This window comes from Sebastes fasciatus, chromosome 1 (genome assembly GCF_043250625.1).
Source record: "Sebastes fasciatus isolate fSebFas1 chromosome 1, fSebFas1.pri, whole genome shotgun sequence".
Classification (NCBI taxonomy): domain Eukaryota; kingdom Metazoa; phylum Chordata; class Actinopteri; order Perciformes; family Sebastidae; genus Sebastes; species Sebastes fasciatus.
Window position 1 is genome coordinate 37,722,735 of NC_133795.1, and position 26,412 is coordinate 37,749,146.

The 26,412-nt window shown below is 40.6% G+C and overlaps 2 protein-coding genes across 4 annotated transcripts in view; one reads left to right on the top strand and one right to left on the bottom strand.

Annotated features, from left to right (window-relative positions):
- Positions 1-829: 829 nt before the first annotated feature.
- The window catches only part of ergic3 (ERGIC and golgi 3), a 28,026-nt gene continuing 2,443 nt past the window's right edge, over positions 830-26,412 (bottom strand). Inside the window, exons 2-15 of one of the 3 annotated variants that reach the window (XR_012595456.1) lie at positions 26,340-26,410; positions 25,685-25,772; positions 24,386-24,505; positions 23,903-23,999; positions 21,984-22,149; positions 21,122-21,179; positions 16,618-16,632; positions 15,709-15,740; positions 14,966-15,062; positions 9,656-9,720; positions 9,246-9,382; positions 8,051-8,106; positions 6,862-7,920; positions 830-1,686 (exon numbers count right to left, since the gene is read on the bottom strand). Coding sequence is in view for 2 of the 3 variants with exons in the window: in XM_074647609.1 (XP_074503710.1) it covers positions 7,841-7,920; positions 8,051-8,106; positions 9,246-9,382; positions 9,656-9,720; positions 14,966-15,062; positions 15,709-15,740; positions 16,618-16,632; positions 21,122-21,179; positions 21,984-22,149; positions 23,903-23,999; positions 24,386-24,505; positions 25,685-25,772; positions 26,340-26,410 (1,082 nt within the window). In the remaining variant the exon portion in view is untranslated. Of the gene's footprint in view, positions 7,921-8,050; positions 8,107-9,245; positions 9,383-9,655; positions 9,721-14,965; positions 15,063-15,708; positions 15,741-16,617; positions 16,633-21,121; positions 21,180-21,983; positions 22,150-23,902; positions 24,000-24,385; positions 24,506-25,684; positions 25,773-26,339; positions 26,411-26,412 lie in introns of all 3 variants that reach the window. The other 2 variants (XM_074647609.1, XM_074647613.1) reach the window with 2 other exon arrangements.
- Positions 12,951-14,483, top strand: romo1 (reactive oxygen species modulator 1). The gene is made up of 2 exons (XM_074647617.1): positions 12,951-13,111; positions 13,735-14,483. The coding sequence occupies exons 1-2, from the start codon at positions 12,981-12,983 to the stop codon at positions 13,841-13,843; spliced, it is 240 nt and encodes a 79-aa protein (XP_074503718.1). The 5' UTR covers positions 12,951-12,980; the 3' UTR covers positions 13,844-14,483.

Sequence of the window (26,412 nt, forward strand, 5' to 3'; positions counted from 1 at the left end):
GTAGTTGTTTTGCATGCTTGCCAATGTTGAGACCTCAAAATAGAGAGGATTTCAAAACCAAAGCGGGGGTCTGGGGATCCTCCCAGAAAAATTTGAGTTTCAGAGACTTAGTTTTCTGAATTCTGGTGACTTTAAAACAATGAAAATAAGAAAATAATAAGCACACTGCAACAGCATTTTTATGTTAAACTTCTAATTTTACCTTTAAATCTCAGGAAAGAAAACTGATTAAATGTCCCCTCTGGTATAAATGATGCCATGATGCCAATGAGGTAAACAGCCAGGCTTCAGCTCGTGCGGAGATTAATAGCGCGGCGCTTCAGTTCACTTTGGGAACACACGCGGCGCAAATGCGCTGACTCTGCGTCGTTATGTATCACCATTATGTATCTCCCAGAGAAGCTGATACCGGCAGCTTGTGAGAAGCTCCGGTACGCATGAAAAAGATACGGTACGACAAAGAATAAAATGAGTACAATACTGCGTACCGCAACGTACCGGCCCACTTCAAGCACTGCTCATCTCTCATGACATATGTTGAGCCAGGCAGCCCAGAACTGCTTAACTCTGCACTCCCTCCCGACTGTGGCTGCCCAGCACAGAGCCATTGGGCTAGCCCAGTGTCAGTTAAGGAAAAGAAATGGGCCGATTTACCTGTTTTATGGGCCAAAAAAAAGAAGGAAAAAAAAGACATACGTCGGCCCACCGGGAAAATGCCCGGTATGCCAGATGGCCAGTCCAGCCCTGCCTTAAATGTAAATCTAGTTTAATGGAAGGAGACCAAATCTGTGAGATTAAAACCAAAATAATGAGGCGGTGGACGGTTGGAGCTGGTGTATTCAACATTTATTTTCTGTCATTTTAAAAACTGTTCGAGGACAATCAAAATATAAATACATTTCTCTCTCACACTCATCCGAACACATCCGCACACATACACACACACACACACATACATACACACACACGACCCCCGCCACTGATTTAGATGTTAAAAGGTGCAACAACCAACCAACAAATCATCATTCATCAAACGTCATCATCCAGATTTCAGAAGCACAGAGAGAGAAGAAATATTGGACAGTTTTCATACTTATGATCTTAAAGGTGTCTCTTTTCAGCCGTAATACTCGTCTTGAATTGTTCCACAGTCACATGAGCTTCGATCTCCGTCACAGATTCACGCTGAACCAACACGTCTTCACATCGTGGATGAACCATCATAAATAACGTTGGACAACGTACCTGCTGTTACAAAACTGTGTTTGTCTGTCGACTGAGTGAATCTAGAGAAGAAGTTGAGTCAACAGTTTGGTCTGAATGTCTCAAAGTGTCTTCAAGCAATAACCTGGGACATATTTGAATAAATGTACATCATTACTGGGACAAAATCCTCCAGCAGGCAGGAGGAGAGATATAGATTTTATGATTTTTGTTGAGGAACAGACAGAAACAGAAGAAGTGGGAGCAACATCGTGACGTCCACCACACAAAGAGAAGCTGCTGATTTCTGCACGTTTTAGTCTTTAGTTGGACCCAGAGGGTGGGTACTACGTTTCCACGACAACGATGTTGGTCGGGACGATCAACTGTAACTGCCGTATAAGAGCTGTGCAGAGCGGCGCACTAACATGCACTAAAAGCACAGAGAAGTTCTGATTCCAACACACACTGAGAGAGACTTCACTCTCTGCACAGGTAGACATTACTTCTCTATATCTTTATATAACCAATAATAGTTTGCTGCTATAGAGCTCAACAGTGACTGCACACCTTTTAAACAGCTCCGGTTCAGGAGGTGAATTTCCTGTTCATTTTTACTCCATTGACGTTTCAGGAAATCCATATTAAAAAAAGGCAAAAGTACAACACTGTGTACATAATTATTTTAAGAGTGAAGGAACTACTCATCCCATAAACCGTTGCGAATGGTGACTCGCCACCTCTGGAGACACCCGAATAACGTTTAAACTAACCATTGTCGATCTAAAATGAAGACAGATTCTGCGAACTGCGTGCTTTATTTTTCGCCTCAAATGTTTTCAGAAACACATTTCGGTGAACTATTTTATTTTCATGATATAAGGGAGCATGTTGGCCCGGTTTGAAATCCGGGAGTAGACCACGGAGCAGCACGCCGCTTCTTATATTTAGAATATTTTATTGTTTAACACAGGACATTTCGGTAGAATATAACAATAGAGTAGAAATAATTTAGTTTTACTTTTGTACGGCTCTACGGACGTTTTTACTAGCGTCACTTTCAGTCCAAGATGGCGGAAGCGTAGCTCTGCTGCTGGGCGCTGATGTTGCAATGGAACCAACTATTGACTTTCACATCTTAGCAATATACGTTCTTTGCTAGCAGTTTCCGCAGGTGCGGTAAACATTTCCATGTTAACAGCGAGCTCCACTAATTCGAAAACGTCGCTGTTGCACTTGGGATTGTGGGTAATGTAGTACTTCTCCATGACATCGTGAATAAACCATGTTTTTCTTAAAACAAGGTTGATATCATACAGACTTTTGGATTCTACAGGAGCAGACACCATCGTTTCACCTCGGATGGTTACGACATTATGGCTAATAATCAAATCCTTGATATGAATGGGATTTTCACCCCTGAAACCTCACTGTTGAGCTCTATAGAAATGCTCTGAATAGAGAACCTTTAACGTAGTGAAATAAAAAATGGTCGGGTGTGATATAAACTCTGCCTGATTTGCAGTTAATGGGCCAAAACATGTGAGACCACCAGTGTGGTCTTCTCCTTTTCCTTTTAACCACCGCCGTCACCCCGCTGGGTCTGTTTCTGTCTGTCTGACACCCTCAGGACGGTCGCAATCTAGTGAAAACAAACATCTGGGTCTCATCTGGTGACTCAACACGTGAGTCAGGAACAAAGTCAGAGTCAACCCGACATTTCCACGCTGTCTTCTTGTGGTGTGGGCTTCCTGCTGCCTCCCTGCCAGCCCCTCTCATTAACTGATGCGAATAAGACTCCCAGCAGGAGGATCATCATCTGAAGCAACCGGTTGTGTTATGAGCCTATAACATTCCCAACTCCCACAGACCAGATTCAAAAAAAAAAAAAAATACAAGAACATATGAGCAGTCTAAAAGGGCAAACTGTACTGAACCATCTCATGGAATGACAGAAAGAAACAAGCAGAATAGAAGCAGCCCTTTCCCTATATATTAAAAAAGAAAAAGTCTTTTTAACACTCGATCTGGATAGTTGTTTCCTTCCGTTCTCTGAGGCAGTGGTGGATGTGTCTGTACAATATTTACACTCCTGAATACAAAACTAAAAAGAGGTCAAATCATACGGAGTTAATTTGAAAATCTCTGCGGGATCATGTTGAGCGAAAAGTCAGGAAAAGATATTTTTCTGCAGGTAGCAATCAATTTAAAACTCAGCATTTAAAGGAACAGTGTGTAACATTTCAGGGGATCTATTAGCAGAAATGGAATATAATATTCATAACCAGGGTCTGAAATTAACTTTGTTCACGTCCTGCCACTGTGGCAGACAAGTATTTTTTTTTTTATCTGCCACTTTTGAAATCTCTGCGCTAAATGAAGGACAAACATTTTAGATCTGATGTGACTCAATGTTTGATATATTTTACATAAAAAACATTATATACACCGTAAATTACAGTGTTTGGGGTAGGGAGGGTACTGTACACAGTACTGTACTTTACTTTCTTATTGTCATCTATAGTGGTTGTTTGCATAAAAAGCACAATTCAAATGATAACGATTATTTAAATATTTACTTTGATTAAAAAAATCTTGGCAAGTTGCTTAAAGCTAATGTTAGGAAGTTAAACAGGTCATAATTCTCTCTCTCTTCCTTCTCGCCAAAAAACTTAATTTTACGAGATTTCATTTGAACACATCATGATAACGTTGTAATTTACCCTCGCCAATAATCATTTTACTGAGCAGAACTTGAACGCCTCATAATAATAACTCAGTGGCACCTCCGTTAGCGTTAGTAGCGCCGAGCAGGACTGTGCTGCTAACGGTTGCTAACAGGTAACGTTACTAACGCTCTTCCTGTTGATTACAACACAGATTTGTTGTTCACAGTCTCGCATTATCAGAAAAAAATAGTATGTGTCCTAGTAGCTCCACAATTTTGAGCTGTGTCTCCAGTCCCAAACAAACTGAAACATGATACAGCGTGCGTATGCGTCATTGTGCAGCATAACTGTTGGAAAGCATCAATAAGAGGAATCGATAGTCACAGAGGCATGAGATGCCAAAGAATCAAACAGCTACGAAGATGTTCTTAACGGGAACCGGTTCTCTATTCCCATCACTAGCGTTTTCCCTGTCTGCCAAAGATGTCCTGATGAGTTTACCCGCCACCACCAACAATTTACCTGCATTTGGAGGGTGATGGGGGATAATTTCAGACCCTGTTCATAACTATGTTTTCATTAGTATATAATTACCTGAAACTAAGAATCGATGTGTTTCCGTTAGCTTAGAATGAGGTCTTCATATCTACATAGGGAGCAGGTCCTCTTCACGGAGTCCTCCATACTTCTACAGTAGCCCAGAATGGACAAACCAAACTCTGACTCTAGAGAGAGACTTTCACGTTTTTACCTGAAGGCCACCGTAGTTCTCCGATACGCTTGTGAAACTTTGATGACGTGAGCCGCAGAGTGCTAAACCATGGTACCGCCAGCTGCCATCTGACTTATTATGGTATGGGTGACCTCTGAGCGAGGTGAACGGCGTTACCACGGTTTAGCACTCAGCGGCTCACGTTACCGCAGTCTTGTAAAGGGAGGAGTGAGCGGAAGGGTACTCAGTTGGTTGCAATCTGCAACCACACCACTAGATGCCGCCAAATCCTACACACTGTACCTTTAATCTTGAAAAAAATCTAAAAACTCTTATTTCCATTAAATAAACTCTGCAGGTGATGACGGATGCAGACGAGAGGGGAGGACGAAAAGCAGAGGTCAGTCAGAAAATCATTGAAATCACAGGAAGCTACGATGGTTTTCCTGCTCGAGACTCGTCTTCATGTTCGGAGTCTAACCCACAGAGAGCTGAAGTTAAATATCGGCGGACAAAAGAAAAGAGAAATTGAAAATTTTGGCTGCAGCTCGTTGGTTTCTGCCTCTAAAACAGTGAACAAAAGTGGCTTCTTAAATATCTGGCTCCAGTCACACTGTAGGCCTCACATGGCATGACTCTCAACCTCTGATTATATCAAGTCATTTTGTCGTTAATTCAGTCTTAAAATCTCTTTTTTTTTTTTTTAAAGCCACTATGTGTAGGATTTGAAAATGTATGACCTCCAAAAACAGACATTATGAGTCTGCTTCCAGACCTCTGAATCACAGCACACGTCATTTTTTTCTGAAATTCAAACAGGTCTGGCGTTGAGCTTATTGACGGCTTTTTCCTGTCTGGTTAAAATCACAATCAGAGCTTTATAATCGGGCTTAAGAACGAGGATGTGGTCTTCCTACGTCACTCACAGCCTATAAACTGACAGCAGAATAAATTGGCACAAAACAGAGTTGTAAGTCGACTTACAGACTCAACAACTCTTAAACTGAATCATGAAAAATGTCAAGTTAACCCAGTGTTTTACAGCAGAGGTGCCCCGCCTCTGCCTGAAATAAAGAGCGCCTATGAATTATAATATTAGGTTTAATGAACTTCAGGGAACAAGCAAGTGGCACAGAAAACCTTCCGAGTCTTTACAAAGCCGGGGGAAGTTGAGACTAACGAGCCGATCGGTCACAATCAGCTGCTGAGCTGCAGGTCGAACACCGAGCTGAAGGTAGTCTGATAATCACCCAGTTGGACACACGTGTTACCCAACAGTCTGCATCAAGATGAAGTTAATGTAATGTTTGTGTTCACCGGCTGGACTTCGTATCATTTATGGCTGTGATCAGACACGATGTCAGAGACCAGCGTGCACAGATTCAGCACAGGAGGCTGCACCATCCTCCATCAGGATTGTCTTTTTCTTTTTACAAACTTCCAACATCCTACACATAGTGGGTTTAATGCAAGTGAGGACAGAATAGTGTCATTAATTTAATAGCTGTTTCAAAAAGAAAATCAGCTCTTTACAAATATTGTTTTTGTACAGAAAGTCTTTTAAAGGAACACGTCACCCAAAATGTTTCGTATATCAACTTGAAGCCTGGAGAACCGGATGATCCTCCTTTCCTCACATTCACTAGAAGAGGTTTCTCCTAAGTTCATCAAAGACTCACGATATTAAAACGTCAGATCCTGCATGGCTTTGAACACGGGTCTAAATCTGAGGGATTTTCATTGAATTTAAAGTTACTGTATTTAAAACACTTAAAGGTATTCAGAGCGTATCTATTGCCTCAACATGGCTCTCAACATGGCGGATCGCAAGATGGTGCATATTCGTTCCGATGAGAATGCTCGCCAAAAGTCAACAGTTTTACAGACATCTCTTTAATAATGGTGGCCAATGGGGAAAATGTTTTTTGGGTCACAAGGGGATTTTTGTTGCAATACCGCGAGTGGCCACTGGAAAGAAATTGGTGAGCGGCGGCGTCGTATCCAGGTCTTAATATACATCCACGGGCCAGCAGCTAATGGTACTAACAGCGCTAACAGTGTTAACCTGGGGGGGAAACCGGAGGGTGGGCGCTACATGTCCACGGTGACAGCGTCAGTCGGGACGGCGTTATCAGCGGTAAACGCCATATGAGCGTAGTGCAGAACGGCGGCCGTGAGTGGGGCATGCTCACGTGCACTAAATGGCACCACGTCCGGCCCGGCGATGTCAACAAAGCACAGAGAAGCTCTGATTCCAACACACAGAGGGAGAGAGACTTAATGCTCTGCTCAGGTAGACATTACTCCTCTATATCTTTACATCGTATTTCTTATTGTCAACAAATCCCATTAAAAGACCAAAACCAACAATGTGTTAGTCCGTCACTCAATACATTCTGATCTCCCTACGCTGTCTGTGGAACTCCAAGCCCAAAGCCCGTTGGTTCCTACTGAAGACTTGTCTTTTTCTTGTAACACAGCTGGCCACTGTAGTTTTTATCAAACAAACAGGAGGAAATATTGCATTTGATGGGGACTATTTTCAGCAGCGGACTAAGCCACATTTGGTGCTCTCATTTCATGGGATTTGTTGACAAAAAGAAAAGTATAACCAAACTTATCCTTAAAACCTGCGACCAATAGGACTAAATACATTTTGATATATTGAGATCATAAAATAACTTTCTCGTACTGATGAGAAAACATGAATTATGGCTATCTGTGATTCTGCAGTCCAGGTTACATTAGCTGAGTAACTGATTATAACATTCGGGGTGACGTATTCCTTTAAAAAGTCTCCGTGCCCTCTCATCCTCACCCCTCAGGAACAACGGCTCGACCGCCGATCGCCTTAACAAACATTCAGTGTGGCGGTCTGAGCGTTGAGCGGCGCTGAAGCAGGACTTAAAAACAGGAGGGAGGGAAGGAAGTTCCTTGTTTCCAGATGAGTCGTCCTCCTCTCTGCTCTTAGTTCAATCACAAAATGTCTCACGTCGACGTCTGACTCTGTCCCGTTGGCATCGAATTTAACAGCGGAGAGCAAAATTCAAAAAAAGGTTCCTCTCCAGAGCTTCTCCAAGACGAAAAGAGAGACAGAGGAATTAAAAACGTGGCTGATTTGAAACCTCTCTGTCTCTCTCTGTGTTTCTCTCACTCAATCTGACAGAAGACAGAAAGACTGCTCCTCTTCTCTCCGTCTCTGTGTGTCCACGTCTTGGTCTGTTGTTGCACCGTGGAGGTCAGCGGGGGAGCGCTGTTAGGAAGCCTTGCCCAGCTCTATCTTCTTCTGGATGACCCGAGCTGAGTGGTAGATGAGCGAGTCGATCAGACCGGCCACTGCAGGAGGCGAGCAGACGGGAAACACAAGAAGAAGAAAAAGAAAAAGAGAGTCAGATTTCATTTTAAATTTCTGCTATTATTAGGTAACACGCAGCGTTAAATGACGTGGTCACAGAGAGGGACTGACCTGTAAATACGCCTCCAATAATGGCACAAACTCCTGTTAAGAAGTGTGTGAACGATCTGAACACAGAGAGAGAGAGAGAGAGAACAATAAGGTTTAAAGAGCATCCTTCTTTTACTCACATAACTGAGCTTCCTCCATAAATATGTGACAGATTGGCAATTTAAATATACTTCTTGAAACCATGGCATAAATGACACTTAAAACCATTTTCTCTTTCAAAACACAATGAGTAGGATTTTCCTGAAAACAATATAGACTCATATACAAAAATGATCCCTCTAAATCATCACTTGTGACCCTTCTAGCAGTGTGTGGTGTTGTCTGTATCTAAAGAGACCCTGCAGCCCTCTGCCGGGATTTTATCATGCTGTTGTGTTCGGGAGGTTTCAGGACGTCAACCATTATAAAAACGTAGCGACCAGGTGCCAGATCGTAAGCACGCATCTCAGAGGAAGCTACGAAAATGGCGGACACAGCGCCGTTTTTTTTAACATTTTGCCCTCTTTGGAAATAGATGGCCACAAACGTACAACTCTTTTATGCAGTTTTGTTTTCTACTATTATTATTTCTTCAAACCATGATTGCTACTGACGCATTATAAACGTGTATGTGGACTAGATATGTGTTTATTATTTATATAAATTTTAGTCAATATGTATTTTTTAAGTGTTTTTATGTTTTTTTTACTTTGTATTAATTTTTCTTTATTATTTCAATCATTACTTTGAATGCATCTTATATTTTCATTGACTCATTATTATTATTATAATTATAATTATAATTATTATTATTATTATTATTATGTAGTTAAAGTATATTTGATACAAGGATAGGTTCATTATCAATAATATATCATTACTACATTTTTTTCTATAATTATTAATTTTTTGTTATTTTATTTTATTTTTCTAGATTCAATATTTGTTTTAAAAACAAAAAGAAATGTTGACACACAGAGTAGAATTGTAAAATAAGCACTTCGCGAATAAAAATAAATCTTTGAAAAAACAAATAATAACTTATTCTGTTACTTCACTAAGCTAGAAGACGTCTGTACACGAGTTGAAGGAGACGCACTTGAACACAGCAAAAGGCTAAAAGACTCAGGAGAGTCAAGAGACAGTTTTTCAACTTGTGTATGAACGAGACGTTACTGAAAGTGTTAATAGAGTGTTCAGCGGTGCTGTGACTGACCTGTGTTTCTCTGTGAATTTAACCATCATGGGCGACAGCTCATATAAAACAAAGACGCCCGGCAGGCCCTGGTCTCCTATTAGCCCGTTGGCCACTTTCTCGTGCCTGGTGACCGAGAACTGGTTCGTTTTTACCACCTGCAAAAAACAACATGACAAAAAAACACTGTTTTAGGATGATTAAATGTAGCCTGGTACAGCTTTCAATTAAACTCTAGATTAGATAAAGACAAACACATCTGGAAAGATAAATGCATGTTTGCTTTATGATTTTTAAAGGAATACTTCACCCACAACATGACTATTTGTACATCAATTACTCACCGAGTGTTACCGTGACACATCCACCAATCTTGTTTCTTGTTTGGTTTGATAACGTTTGAAATGAAAGAGGATGTAAAATAATCTCACCTCTCCGTCAGTTTTCACGTAGATGGTAGGAACAATTTTCACAAAATACTGGTACATCATCGATGCTGCGGGGAGAGACAGGAGATCCGTGTTAAAACTAAAACAGAAGACAGTCGTCCATGCTATAAATGTTTGTTTGTTTCATTTGTCTGTTTGTTTGTGTGTTGTCATGGATGGTTGCTCTTGTTTTTGATCATTATATGTACTGATTTTAACATGTAACTTCAATGATTACTTGAACTATCAACACCCATCAAGTGGTGGAAATTAGTTTGAGATAGTGTTCAGTACACTGGACACTGCTTTTGCAACTGTCAATGATTCTCTGTACTCGTCCATTACAAATAAACAAGTGCGGTCAAAGTAAACGTGATAATAACGTGTTACTGCAAATTCATTTTAATGGCACTGATTTTGGCAACGCATTAACGCAAATCAAAGGTTATAGCGGGTTCAGTTTTAAAGCTAGAGTGAAGATACTGGTATCATATGAAACTAGTAAACCTAATGAATCCATTGGTACCAACCATGTCATACTAGCTTGTCATGAAGAAGGCTAAATAACGCTCCAAATGTACGCTAAATTTTGGCGAGGAAAAACTGGCGCTTTTCAAAGGGGTCCCTTGACCTCTGACCTCCAGATATGTGAATGTAAATGGGTTCTCTGGTTCCCCACGAGTCTCCCCTTTACCGTCATGCCCACTTTATGATAATCACATGCAGTTTGGGGCAAGTCATAGTCAAGTCAGCACACTGACACACTGACAGCTGTTGTTGCCTGTTGGGCTGCAGTTTGCCATGTTATGATTTGAGCATATTGTTTTATGCTAAATGCAGTACCTGTGAGGGTTTCTGGACAATATCTCTCATTGTTTTGTGTTTTTAATTCATTTACAATAATAAATATATACATACATTTGCATAAAGCAGCATATTTGTCCACTCCCATGTTTATGAGTATTAAATACTTGACAAATCTCCCTTTAAGGTTCATTTTGAACAGAAAATGTTCGATTAATCGCGATTAACTATTTTAATCGACTGACAGCCCTAGTTTAAACCTGTTTACTCTGGTTTAAAGCCTGACAGTTCTGTACTGTCTGTAGCCAGTCTACAGTTTTGGAAATTGATTTCCAAGAATAAATATATACATATATTCACATAAAGCAGCACATTTGTCCACTCCCATGTTGATGAGTATTACATAATTGATAAATCTCCCTTTAAGGTTCATTTTGAACAGATAAAAAATGATTAATTTGCTGTTAGTCATGATTAACTACGGACAACCATGCGATTAATTGTGATTAAATATTTTAATCGATTGACAGTCCAAAAATAAACTTAGTAAAGTAAATATGTAAAAATACTCCTTAATTCATCTAAGTAACATTTTGAATTCAGGACTTTTAGTTGTAATGAAGTATTATCAGACTATAGTAAAGGATCAAGGACCGCTGGAGACTGCCCTTTAACTCTCAATAACAGCAGTGATGGTCCTAAACCACCCGGTGTCGCTGTGTATCTGTTAATCTCGTCCTCCGGGTCGTGTCTCCTCTTGATGTGTCTCCTCTGTCTCTGTCCGGTTATGGAGGTCTGCTAGTGAAGATCATTTAAACGCAGCTTCGCTCACCAACACCACAGATCCTCCGCTCAGGAACATTAAACGACCAACACTAGTCTAACACACACTGCAAGGTAAGCTGCACCTCTGACTGCATGTGTATGAGCACGTTGATCACAATGAACCACGTGGTGAGAGGACGTGTCGTGTTTATGTGTCAAGGCCACATCAGCCTGCTAGTTAGCATGCTGAGCTAGGTAGCATGCTAACGAGCACAACAAGCTATGGCAGGATAAAGAGAGGATTTCACATGAATCACTATGATGTGGTGTTTCTATGCTTACCTTTAAAGACTGGTTAAACAAACTGATTATTTCTCCTGTCACGTTAACAGCACTGATTAAGCTAACGTTAGCCTAGCTCACAAGCTAATGCAACATCACTGATTACTTAACGTTAGCTGCAGGTTCAGCAGCACAACGTCATCATCAACAGCTTACCTTCACATGTCTGTAGTTAAAGCAACGTGAGTAGCTAGTTTAGACTGTCAGCTCAGTAAGCACTGCATATCCAGTATGGACTGGTTAGATAACAGTAATAGACTAGTAGCAGCAGAGCTGGATGCAAAGGTCAAATGTGTGACTGTTGTTGTTGTGAGGTGTTTAGTGTTTATGTCTTCTGGTGATGTAGCTTTAGATGATTAAATCAAGGGGCTGGGCATCACCTCCTCACATAATCACATTTGTGTCAGTAGTCACGTTGTTGTGAACAGAGCTGAGCCAGACTGAACCAGACTGAACCAGGATGTGGCTCAGCACCTTCAGTCCTGCTCAGTATGTTGTTGATGTTAGATGCTACCAGATCATACTGTATGTCACTGTGTCTACTGATCCTTCTCTCTCTTCACCAGGAACATCGACAGATTTCGACCTATTTTAAGTTTAAAAGATACAGAAACAACTAAACATGCTTTTTTGTCATCACACCTGGATTAAATGGAAAAAAAACTGTAGACTGGCTACAGACAGTACAGAACTGCCAGGCTTTAAACCAGAGTAAACCGGTTTAAACTAGGGCTGTCAATCAATTAAAATAGTTAATCGCGATTAATCGAACATTTTCTGTTCAAAATGTACCTTAAAAGGAGATTTGTCAAGTATTTAATACTCTTATCAACATGGGAGTGGACAAATAGTTGCTTTATGTAAATGTATATATATTTATTATTGTAAATCAATTAACAACACAAAACAATGATAAATATTTTACAGAAACCCTCACAGGTACTGCATTTAGCATAAAACAATATGCTCAAATCATAACATGGCAAACTGCAGCCCAACAGGCAACAACAGCTGTCAGTGTGTCAGTGTGTTGACTTGACTATGACTTGCCCCAAACTGCATGTGATTATCATAAAGTGGGCATGTCTGTAAAGGGGAGACTCGTGGGTACCCATAGAACCCATTTACATTCTATTCCAATGGATTCTTTAGGTTTTCTAGTTTCATATGATACCAGTATCTTCACTCTAGCTTTAAAACTGAGCCCGCTACGACCTAAAAATCACAAGTTGTGTTAAAGAAATTATTGGCGTTAAAACAAATTTAAGTTAATACATTAATATCGCGATTTTATCTGTATGCTGCTCTTTCAGTACTTTTATTTTGTTATTTGTTTGTTATGTGAAGTACTTAGTATTTTTTTTTTTGATAAGTGCTAAATAGGTAAAGATATAATACTGAGTTCTTTCCTCTCCAGATGCCAGTGGCTGTAGGTCCGTATGGCCAGACTCAGCCCAGCTGTTTTGACCGGGTCAAGATGGGCTTCATGATGGGGTTTGCGGTGGGAATGGCTGCTGGTGCCATGTTTGGCACGTTCTCCTGTCTCAGGTAACTCTAAATATTCTGCTTTTATTGAAACAGCAATTGCATGTGTGGTGAAATTGAGAATGTGGACTTGGTTTCCATTAAGACCAGATGTTATAGTCCAGTACTTTACTTAGTGGCACGATTGCCCCCCAAATATTGTGACTATAAAATTGGCTTTTTATACAAATGACAAGTCACTACCCCCAAATCCAGTTGTTACATCCTCAATACTGGCAGCCACTGCCAACCTTTTAAATAACTAATGTGTCATTTTAACCATTTGTTGTAATCTGTCAGCTCGCTTTGAGGGGTCGCGGAGGGAATTATTGTTTTACTGTTAAAACTAGAGCTGCAAGATTAAGTTAATCGATTAGGTTTCAACTATTAAATTTATCGACAACTATTTTGATAATATTCGATTAATCGGTTTGAGTGGTTTTTTTTAAGAAAAAAAAGGACAAATTCTGTGATTCCAGCAGTGTGAATATTTTCTGGTTTCTTTTCTCCTCTGTGACAATAAACTGATTCTCTTTTTCACTGACATTTTATAGACCAAACAACTAAACGATTAATCAACATTGAAAATAATCGTTCGTTTCAGTTGACACTTAATAAAAACTAAAAACGGTCTCTTCTGTCTCAAGGATCGGCATGCGTGGCAGGGAGCTGATGGGAGGAGTGGGGAAGACCATGATGCAGAGCGGAGGGACGTTCGGCACCTTCATGTCCATCGGTATGGGCATCCGCTGCTGAGGAGGACGAGGAACAACCTCCTCGTCCACCTCCTCCTCCACACAACTATACAGCTATGGGACTTTTCCAGGAACTACAACGACAGCTCTCTATCTGCACGATGCTGTCACACTCTCAACCGACAGTCTAGTTTTGTCAATAAAAGTTCAGATTTGTCAAATGGATTTCAGAGTGGATGTGTTACACTTTCTGGTGCCGCCAACGTCCTCACGCAAAACAGCTAATTTAACCTTGAAGGAAATTTGCACCTGCAGAGAAAGCACACCTTTTCTCTGCTTAGTTGTTTTAATTCTACATCACGTAGTTAGTCTCTCTTACTATGCATTTTCTGTGATTGTTGTGCAAAATGCAGCTACAGAAAGAAGGAAAACCTAAAGTTGAGTCCAAATGTATGAAACTGGTCGAGTCAAACCAGATGAGGGCTTTTGCCTGGATGGTCAAACATCTTGTTCTATTTGGGTTAAACTCTTAGCAGGTCATTTCAGCCCTCGAGCCAGAAGCTGAACCTGCAACGTTGTGAGTAGAGCTGCAACGATTAATCGATTTAGATGGCAACTACGAAATTAATCACCAACTATTTTGATAACCGATTAATCAGTTTGAGTCATTTTTTAAGAACAATAAAGTCTAAATTCTCTGATTCAAGCTTCTTAAATGTGAATATTTTCTGGTTTCTTTCCTCCTCTATGACAGTAAAAACTGAATATCTGAGTTGTGGATGTCATCTTGGGCTTTGGGAAACACTGGTCCACATTTTTCACCATTTTCTGACAATTTATAGACCAAACAATCGATTAATAGAGAACATAATTAACAAATTAATCAACAATGATTGATGATATATATATATATATATATATGTTCCTCACATGTGCATTAGATAGGGACAGTCTACATGGTCATAACTTTTTGGTGGTGCATGGACATCCACAAAGATGAAGAAATTAATGTTGCATAAATTACGTCTTTGGCTCTGAAAATTTGAACTAAGCATAGACGTTATTGAGACGAATGATGCATTATTTTACTTTGAACACTAAACTTTAGTGTTACACATCTCTTTGCGTTTTTCCCGCCAGCATCATATTAAAAAAAAACCTGTAAAACCGTGAAATGACTGACCTTGTGGCGCTGTGACGTCCGTGTCGTCCAGAGGGTTAACGATGCCGGGGTAGTCTTTACCAAACGACAGGTGTTTTATCAGATGGGTCATGTTTATCTGCAGGACGACGGACAGAAAGATCACAAGTTGGCAGACTTCAACAACCCTTCATAGGAATTATTTGTTTTTGTGAACTATCATGGTGTCAAGACGTCAAACACAAAATCATTTAATTTAATTGTACAGTTTGTCACCTCAAAAGCCTTTTCCTAATTTTTTTTTTTAATAAGGGGTGTCGTGAACTGTTAATATTCTAAATTGTATATATAATACTATATACAGTCAAAAAGTATAAAAGCAACTGCCGCTACCGCCATTTTGGACTGCAAATGCTTATTATATTTATAATATTTTATAGTTCAATACAGGCCGTTTCAGTAGAATATGACATTAGAATAAAAATAATTTAGTTTTACTTTTGTACGTCACTTTGTAGGCGGACGTTTTACTGGCGTCCGGTGGTCGCTTTCAGTCCAAAATGGCGGAGGCGTAGCTCTGCTGCTGGCCGCTGATGATGCAACGGAGCCAACTATTGACTTTCATTTCTTGGCAATGTACGTTCTTTGTTACAGTCAACTCAAGTTTTGGGTCACGTTTTTTCTAAAATTATATGAACTACCAAACAAAATAATATTTAAATGAGCAAAGAAAAAATAAAGTTTTGAAAATAGAATAGTTGCAGAAACTTAAAAGATAAACTTACGTTGTCTAAGCCGAAACTCTGCAGGTCGTGAACTGCAAACACAAACACATCACATCACTTAACATGTTAATTACAGAGACTTCCAAACACACATTTAGTAAAGAAAAAGAAGTGTGAATGTATCCCAAGTTACCGATCTGTCAGAAATGTGAGTTATTGATCAGTTTGTGATTGATCACTGCTCATTGATTCAGCTGTTCAGTCGGATTAGTTTATAGATGAAAGGGAACAAGTAAAGCTGAAGCCAACAGTCACACACACAAGTTCAGAAATCAGAGTTAGTAGCTGCAAGTCACATCTGGGGTGCTTTTCGTTATGCTTCTGCGTCTCCTCGCGTCTCTTCCTCGCGTCTCAGCTCCTCCCAGCGAGGACGCGAGACAGAGACGTGAGGACGGAGGAGCCGAAGCTGCCAAATGAGAAATCTGCGGTTCCACAGTGTCAGTCTTCAGCAACGTCAGTTGCTTCAAACTGTGTGCCACATGGTGGAGGTGCGGCATTTATACGCCACGCCATCTGATAAAAGACTTAAGTTGGCGTAATGAAAAGCACCCCTCGTCTCAGGATGCTGAGCTGCTGACCTTTGACCTCCCTGAAATGTGGCTGTTTGTGTTCATCAACAGTCATGAGGTACTCGGTTTGAGACATCTTTAACTTAAATTGTTATTACTACTTCAGAATGACCTCGGCATGCTGCCACTTCATGTGGGATTTATTCCTGTAGAGTAAATAGTGGCAGCTTTTTAAGAATGTTTTCTGTAAATCCAACATTTTTAAATGAAGTCGTTTTCACTCCATGTCACAAAATGTCTGCGTACTTGCAATGAAACTTTCCCATACACCATATAAACAGGTTACTGTGGAGGAATGAGGCTGTTCTCAGAGGTATTTGTAAGATAAAGATGGACTTACTTTCCACAGCGTGCACTGCAGAAAGAAGAGAGAAGAGTCACTATAATGATGCAGGTAGACAACAAACCAGGTGATGTTAATGTGTATGAGGGCTGCACAACACTGACAACGTTTTATTGGAGATTGTTTTACAAATCTGATTTCATTAAGACGTGAACGGTGACACGCGAGGACACAGCTTTCACCTCAGGCTTTGTGCTCATGATTTGGTTGGTTTCAAAGTATTAAACTGATTTAGAAGCTCTAGATTTTACACAACAGCAGAATATCTCATTGAGGAGGATTATTGATTTTTCTGTGCCAAAGAAAATGAGCTTTAGGAAATAAACTTCTGTCAGGGTGATGGTGCAGCCTCAAACACATGACGCAGCGTTGAACACTTTAAAAGGTCAGTCCAGAGACTAAAGGGCAGTTTGGGATCAGAATGAGGGGGAGGCTGCTTTGTTTCAGCCGCAGCCTCGTTTACAGTCAAATCCTCAGCACAAGTGATTCTTGTCTCTTTGTTTCTGCTGCTAAGCATTCAAATATAACGCCAAACTGAATTAGTTTAATACATTCAACCAGAGCTAACGTCGCAGAACCAGAGATCAGAGGATTGAGGATGGAGGCATTCTCCATTTTAGTAGCCAACCAGCCAGATGTTTTGGTCTTAGTCGACTGAGATTTCTTTAAACCCCCTGAGACCCGCGATCCCGACTGACTTTACTGTCTTTTCCGACGCTCTTGTAGGTTCAGTTTTAGGACTAGAGTGAAGAGACAGATATCATATGAAACTACAAAACCTAATTACCTAATAATCTATTATTACCAACCATGTCATGCTACCATGTTGGCAAAAACTGGCATGGTTATTTTCAAAGGGGTCCCTTGACCTCTGACCTCAAGATATGTGAATGTAAATGGGTTCCATGGGTACCCACGAATCTCCCCTTTACAGACATGCCCACTTTATGATAATCACATGCAGTTTCAGGCAAAAAACATGCAGTATCATGCAGTATAAATGTGTTATTTTCTCCTATTCTAAAATGGTGATGATGATTTGAATATTTCTGCATACTGGTATTAATACAACTGTATTCATGTGTGATGATGTTAGTCCCCATAGTAGACATTTCATTGTAGTAAGACATTGTTTTGAAATTTGAACTCACTGTATAAAATGACCTGTGGTGACCTCTAGGATAATCACAGCCTCAATGCAATTCTTGCAGAAATCTCCAAATGTCAAAAGTTTTTGATCCCAAATCACAGCCTGGCTTTTTCTACGGTGTTCCTCGAGGTCTTGGTGTCTTAATGTGGTATTTTGAAGGGATTATTGATCATTTTGATCAATTCTCCAGTGGTAAAAAATGGTTAAATTTAGCACCAAATCTGTGTAACAAATGGAATCAACCCCAAAAATTGCTGCAACAACTTATGAGACGTAATAGAGCATGAGGATGACCGTCAGATACTTCTATCATCATGTTCTAAACCCTTATACACTTTTACAATTAATTAATGAATTAATTCATGTTTATTTCTGATTTATGACGAGAACAACTTGATGATGTTCACCACTTCTATGTGACATCTACTGCTGACCTGCTATCTCCCCTTAAAAAAGACACAAAGGGGTCTATTGTTGGTCTCAAAGGATTAATTGATTAGTCATTTTTCATGCTGAGTGACTTATATCTGAGAAACGTTTGAGCACATCTCTGGTAAACACCAGATTTAAAGTGCTGCTTTTGTGTGATTCTTTGTGGAGAAACTCAGAGTTAGTCGACTAAGAGTTTCTTCTAGAGGCAGCCTATAAACGGTGGCACTTTTCCTGCTGTAGTAGCCGTTAGAGAAGATTTATTTGAGCATTTGATGGCTGGCAATTGTTTCTTCTCTGGCTGAATATGCAGACGAGGGAAACTTTTAGCAGGCAGGCCAGTCAAGATAATAACAAGCAAACGAGCAGGACTGACACACAATGATGGCAGAAAAGCAAAAGTCAACAACAGCAGTCAAAGAGAGAAACAAATGAAAGAAATACAAATGCTGAGGAAAGCAAATGGTGCTTTGCATTGATACAAATGATCAGAGCAGATACAGTAAAGGAACTGACTATTCGTCAGCTTATGCAAAATAACCTGTTTAGTTTCAGTGTTGAGTTACTGAGCCTCACCACGGCCTAAATGAGGTTTCTGAGGCTGTTTCACTCGACAGGAAAATAAACCTGGACAGAAACACAGACTAGAGAATTGGTGCCTTCAAATGAAACTCATGAGCTCGTGTTTACAACCTGGGAAGTCGTGTACACGATATGCGTGGCGTTCAAGTGATTAAGTCTTGAGAACACCGCTGCTAAGCAACGGCAATATTAACGTTACTGTTGGCGTCTAGAAGCCCCAGAGGCTAACAAGCTAGCAACTGGTTAACATAATGCAGTAAATGCAAAAGACATAATGACAGAGGAAGAAGATGAGGCCGTTGGGAATATCAACATTTTCCTCAGACATACTGTATAATACAATTACGAAGAAAAACAATATACAACTAAAACGACAATATATTAACTTATTATGCACCGAAAAATGAACCTCCAAGGCCTCCGCCGTTTCTGACAACGTCAACAAACACGTCACAACTCGTGAACTCGGAGCTTTCAGAAACTCAGAGGGGGGCGTTCATATGGCCTCTTCTAGTGAACACAGTAAATACGACCCCATTTGAAGGCACCAAATGTTGCATCAATCAGATAACACTGGCATCCGCTTTAGAAACCACGTACCAGTCCAACTCTAGGAGAGGAATGACGTGGTGTCATGTGACATCCATTCATCTTCTCATTGATTGAGATTGTATTTTTAGTTTGGCATTTATTTTTAAACCAAATTACACTCCATTCTGTGATAAAGACACGGTGTGATGCGGCTTAAACCTACATAAAAAAGGCTTGTAAGCAGACCTGGAGCTACAAATTATTTTGTTAAAATATAAAAAAATATATATATTGTGTAAGTTTGATGCCTGCAGACATGAAACCAAAGCTTCAACAGAATGCAGTAAAGCATCTATGAGCTGCTGCCTGACCTGCTTTACCTGCTTCACCTGTGAGACTCAAACATCAGACGGGCTGCACAACACCAACACTGTGTGTCCTACGCCTACATTTTCATCATTCAACTTCTAAATGTCAGTTTTAGTGCACAGACGTGTTCAAACAGAATATCTCGCTGATTAACGCTGGTGCTGGAAAATCTCAACATGCAATCAGGCCTGATTGTGTGCAGCCCAAGTTGTGATTAATGGATGATGTGTTAATGGATGGGTGGATCTACGACGAGGGATGATGAATGGATGAGAGAACAGAAATAGTCAACGTTTCTGAACACCCGTTATTTTAACATTAAGCAATGCACTCCGATCGATCGGCCACCGGTCGTCATCAGCTGATATTCGTTCGAAGTAGTTTGATCAGTGGTTTCTATAAAGACAAAACACGTCTCTACACGCCACTAGAATGGCTTCACCAGAGTTGTGTTTCTATCAGGGGTGATTCACCTAAGTATCGCGATTGTTTTTTTTACGATTTTGAAATAGATTTTTTAATTCCAGAATCAATATATTCGCTTCATTTGAGTCTATGTGGAGGTAGAAGGAAGTTACAGCTTTTATTATTGTAGTCTGAGTAACGTGACGTCATTTTCGTTCCGTATCCGTCAACCAAAACAAACCGCAGCAAGCCGAAACGAGAAAGTATAAAGCGTTGGAGGGTCTGCGTGGATACGACCTGCACCCTCACATTTTAAATCCAAAGTGGTAAACACTACACATCCAGTAAAGTATGGAAACACTTTGGGTTTCACACATTAAAAGCAGAGCTAGGCATCACGGCTAAAGCTGCATGCTAACTCTGTCACGGAGAGGAAACGTTATCGTATCGCGGTAATCTCCTTGGTCAAATGGGCCGACGCTACAACTGTAGAGCACCCATATACTGACATTTATGTTAAATGCATTGAAACGTCCCCGATGGAGCTGACCATGGATGGATAAAGAGAACGGAGCTGACGGGAGAGCTAGAGACCACCTTGGAGAAGTTAGAGGAAGTATACACGTATGAATACGTCCAGTTTTCAAAATAAGGTGTTAATAATTCCTGACAATGACTGATATATTTGACTTCAGGACATCTCTGACTACATACATGCTGAAAATTAAACATTTTTACTGGATTCATTTAGAGATTTTCCAAAGTAAAAGTCCCTAGAAGTGTATGATTCAACTTGTTCCCATGGTCTAGTGTAAAAAAAGTTGACAACAATCACAATAAAATCGCAATATTGAATCGAATCGGCACCAAAGTTTCGTGATAGTATCGAATCGGGAGATAGGTGAATCGTCCCAGCACTAGTGTATTGTGTCTTCATCAATAAAAAGGTAGTTTTACCACAGGAAACTAACACAGGGTGTTCAAAAACCTTTAACTGGTTCTGTGTGAGGAGAGAGGATGAACGGCAGGTCTTACCGTGGACATGAGACTGCTGGAAACTTTTTCCTGGAGCGAAGTGGAAATTTCCTGCCACCTGAGACACAAAGAGGAGGAAATAATAATAATAATCCAATCAGTATAGTAAAAGGGCCGCAAAATAAGACATTTCAAGAATAAAGTCAGAGGTTATGTTCAAAATCGCACACTAACATACTATTAATACCAAATACGACGTCAAATTGAGTACGTAGTGCGTTCACACTGCACACAGTTTGTGGATTTTGTGTACGTGAGAAATGCCTGGATGTATTGATGGAGTATGCGACGTGAGCTTACTGGACTCTACTCCTGGCCGGGGGCAACACGTTCTCACTCCCAACACGTCAAATACCGACGCTTAATCAGTGTTCCTCGGCATCAGAGCCTGACGCACAGGTTACCCCTCTTTACGTTACTTCAGGATGGACCGGGGCCTCAAAATATTTCAACTTTACTCTAAAAATTTCAGATTTTCCTCCTCATAGCGGGCCTCATACTCCATCATAATATCACTGCATACAAAACAAGGTTATGTCTGGAACAGATGTTGAAGGAGAGAAAAACACAAGCAAGAGAAGACCAAATTTCATGGTGAGGAGCGATGATAGTCTGAGGAAGAGTTCAAGAGTGTTGTGTGTTTGTTAAGTTCATCCTGATCTTTTAAGGAACTCTTAAATCATTTCTAACATACAATACAAGGGTTATCCAAGGTCTGCAAATACAGGATGTTAATCTTAAAGTTAAAGTTCCAAATGTTCTTCTGATCATTTTCCTGGATGTCCTCCAGACAGAAACAAGGCTGCTGCTCTTTGATGAAAAACTGACATTTACTTTTGAGACACTACTAACAATAATTCACCTTGTTGACCTCCAGGAAGCCGTAAACCTGGCAGCCTTCGTTCTTCTGCTCCTGCATCCTCTGTGTGAAGCCCTCCCTCTTGCACTGCTCGATGGTGTCGGCGCTCTTGAACGCCCAGCCTCGCCGCCGGTACGCCTCCCGCACGTCATCACAGGTGTTACAGCATCTGCACAAACACACACACAGCAAGCAGAAGCAATGCAAGTAAATTACAAGGTTATACAGACAACACAAAGAAATACAAAGCAGAGCCTGTGTGTGTGTGTGTGTGTGTGTGTGTGTGTGTGTGTGTGTGTGTGTGTGTGTGTGTGTGTGTGTGTGTGTGTGGCATGGGACGATATGATCCATTTCATGTCACGATTATCCTGGCCAAAATAATTGCGATTCAAGATAATTATTCCGATAATCATCAAAATATGCTCAAAACTCTTAAAAGGGCACTGCAACATACTGGAATCACTTTACCTTACATTTTGTTAAGAAACACATGTAGGACACATATTGTTTTTTAGTGAAAAACAAAAAGATATTTAGATTTCCGGTTTCCGAGCACCAGAGTCCCTTTAGAAAACCTCTCATTTTACTGCAGCGGGGTCTGACAGACTCGCCCCGCTCAGTCCTGGTTCTGGTTCTCCCGTGCCTCCGTTCCCTCCAGCGGAGGAAACGTCCACTCAGCCGTTAGCTGACAGCAGTGACGTAGGTTACAACAGTAAGCGAATCAATCGGGTTATTAATAATGTGAACGCTAGCACTAGCTGAGTCAACGTTAACTGTGCTAAGTTTGGAAATAACTGATCCAGATTTTTTTAAATGGGGTTGTATGTATACTCCTGTGTTCTGAGAGGTACAATTACTGTTTTTGTGAATGGAGTCTGGTGGCTCTGAACAGAGCTATATAACAGCTTCAGTTCCCCGTCAGAAAGGGAATTCTGACGGCGATGTAAAGCGGTTGTGGAAGGGAGCAGCAGAAAAACGGATTTTAGACAACTAAAAAAATCAAATATCAGTTTCAGTGTACGCTATATTTATAATATTGTATGCTTTACCTCGCCATCAGACAGCCCTTTCAAACAGGGAACTATGATGTAACGTTAATACACTGACTATAAGGATGTATATATACTGTTCACGTAGCAGCGTAATCGTGCAGAAACCTACGTCAGGTCACATGGGGAAATGTTTTTTAGAGGGACTTGAAGAGAAAATATAATTTTGACCATAAGGGCGTATTCACACCTGCCTTGTTTAGTCGGTTGAATCAAACCCTGGAGCGTTTACCCTCTTGGTGCGGTTTGTTTGGGCAGGTGTGAACACAGCAATCGCACTCGGGTGCAGCACCAAAACAAACAAACCGAGACCTCCTTGAAGGGGTGGGGCCCAACTGGAGAAAGCATTGCGCCTTTTTGGATTAAACCAGCTCTGGTAGCCAGCTGCGCTGTGCATGTGAACACCAGACAACATAACTACAAAAGAGCCTACGCTTGCCCTCGCTATTCAAATCAGTACTAAACAGGTGTAACGTCAGGCTGTGTTGACACTTCGGCGACTCCAGTGCATCAACACATTGTTTTCCAGTCACAGCCGCGCCTCATTTACAAACTGTATCGTTTGCCTTGAGTGAAAAATTGCTACGAGGTAAAAAAAAAGAAAAGATGACCAGGGCCAAGATCAAGCCGCGTAGTTGTCTCTCCATTGTTGCGTTGTGGAAGTGCGCAATTCTTTGTTTACTTCTGGGAGTTTTCCAGCATGGAAATTCTGACCAATTAAAGAGCAGTTTCTTTGCGCACCAAAATGTTGGTCCGCTTGTAAATGCTGCCGTGTGAACACAAACCAAACTCGAGGCAATATGCAGCATGGTAACAATCTGGTCCCTGATTCGGACCAGAGCAAACGAAGTACAGGTGTGAAAACGCCCTTACTTGAGGTCTTCAGTCTCGGCTCCGTAGCAGCTCTCACATCTGTTTGGATCCAGTGAACTGGGGTCAAACACTTCACCATCGTCAGCCATTCCAAGGTCTACACACAAAAACACAAAACCATGATTTAGTTTAACCCTTCAGTTGAAGAAATTCCAGATGCAGACGTTCTGGCAAAAAAAACATAAAAAAAAAACTAACTTCAACCTGGTTCATCTTATCTTTTGCAGCCATGTATTCCAGTGTCATCTGTTAACACTGTTGGCAAATCAAAAATGTGCACCCAAACTTTCCTGTTAGACTACCTTACAGTGTTCCGTTAACTCCACTGTTTACCTAAGAAACGGGAGCAAGCAGCAGAAGGATCACTCAACCTATTTCCTCTACTCACAGGAACCTGTAGCAACCTGACCACATCAACGTAGCCCCTGTAGACCCCTCCATCAGTGTGAGGAGGTCAAATGTCAGAGCAAAGTCAAAGTTTACCATGTTTCTCTGCCTCGGTGGTGACGGCTTTAAAGTCTTTGTCCAGTCGCTGTTTGAACAGATTGTGTTCAACGTCCAACTGCTGCTCGCCGGCCACGTCCATCGCATCTATACTGAGATCTGAGCGTGAAAAGAAAAAGAATGGGTTGTTGATAATTAACCCCCTGAGACCCACAATAGACCCATGTTAGTCTTTTTTAGGGGTGTACAGGGAGTCTTTAGGGGGAGATAGCAGGTCAACAGTAGATGTTACATAGAAGTGGTGTACATCATCTGAAAGCTGAAGATTAATTTGAGATGCAGCTCAGCACTGTGTGTCAAGATGTACCAGTCATAAATCAGAAATAAACATGAATTCATTAATTAATTAATTATTTAAAATGAATTGTAAAAGTGTATACGGTTTTAGAACATTATGATAGAAGTATCTGATGGTCATCCCCATGCTCTCTTATGTCTCATAAGTTGTTGCAGCAAATTTGGGTTGATACAATTTGTCACACAGATTTGGTGCTAAATTTAACCATTTTTTACCACTGGAGAATTGATAAAAATTATCAATAATCCCTCCAAAATACCACATTAAGACACCAAGACCTTGAGGAACACCATAGAAAAAGCCATGCTGTGATTTGGGATCAAAAACTTTTGACATTTGGAGATTTCTGCAAGAATTGCATTTTTTTCGGTGATTGGATGGCGAGCACTTCTGTTGTGTAAACTGCTCAGAAACCCACTTATTGTTAATCAAGCTAAGAAAACCATCCGTCCTCTGAATGCTCTAGGTCTCTAGTTTGTGGCTGTATAGTTTCATGAGGCTGTGATTATCCTAGAGGTCACCACAGGTCATTTTATACAGGGAGGTCAAGTATCAAAAAATGGTCTCACTAAACTGAAATGTCTCCTATGGGGACTAACATCACACATGAATACAGTTGGACTCATTGGATCCACAAGAGTCTCAGCTTTACAGTGACACACAATGTATGTAATTCAAGACTGTTTAGGGACCCGAGTATGCAGAACTATTCAGACACACCATTTTAGAATAGGAGACAATAACACATTTATACTGCATTCAAAAAACTGCATGTGATCATCATAAAGTGGGCATGTCTGTAAAGGGGAGACTCGTGGGTACCCATAGAACCCATTTTCATTCACATATCTGGAGGTCAGAGGTCAAGGGACCCCTTTGAAAATGGCCATGACAGTTTTTCCTCGCCAAAATGTAAAACTTTGGAGCGTTATTTAACCTCCTTCCCGACAAACCAGCGAGGTAACAGCAGTGCTACTTACAGGCGCAGGGCATGTGAGGGAAAATGACGTCAATGTTGATTTTCAGTTTGTCTCCTCGCGACGTGTCGACATAAAGCTCGGGGTGGACCTGCAGGGAGACAAACAGCAGGGATTCATGTTCATATCAGTCAAAGCACAAACATGTCTGACATTGATGCACGGTCTAATATATACATATATATACATTTCTCCCCCCAAAAAAGGAAAAATACACCCACACTACTGTCCTACTGGCCTTTCTAGCTATAACAAAAGACATCAACTGACAACAGCTTTGTGAATTTCTGTCTTTGATTCATTTTATTGAAGCTAACATGTTAAAATGTAACAGTCAGTAGTTTATCTAGCATCATCTGATGAATATAAAACTGTCCAAGGCAAAAATAATACTGTCAATAATGTTATTATCATGATAAACAACTATAAGATACTCTGTGCTAGTCAGTGGACAAAATAGCAGCTGTTTATATATGTCATCTGGATAATCAATAGATGAGGCTTTGACACAAAAAGTCCAAAAGTCCTGCTTTTGGACTTTTTGTCTGCACACACACGTTATACTGCGTCTGTGTTAAGAGTCAAATGTGATTTCACCTGGAGAATTCCTCCCATTAACGGACAATATCAGATACTCAAGCGGTGTGGATGAACTCACCTCTTTAGTGAGATAGTACTGCAGCTCAGAGATGAACAGGATTAACATGATGACGCCGCTTATGATGGTCACT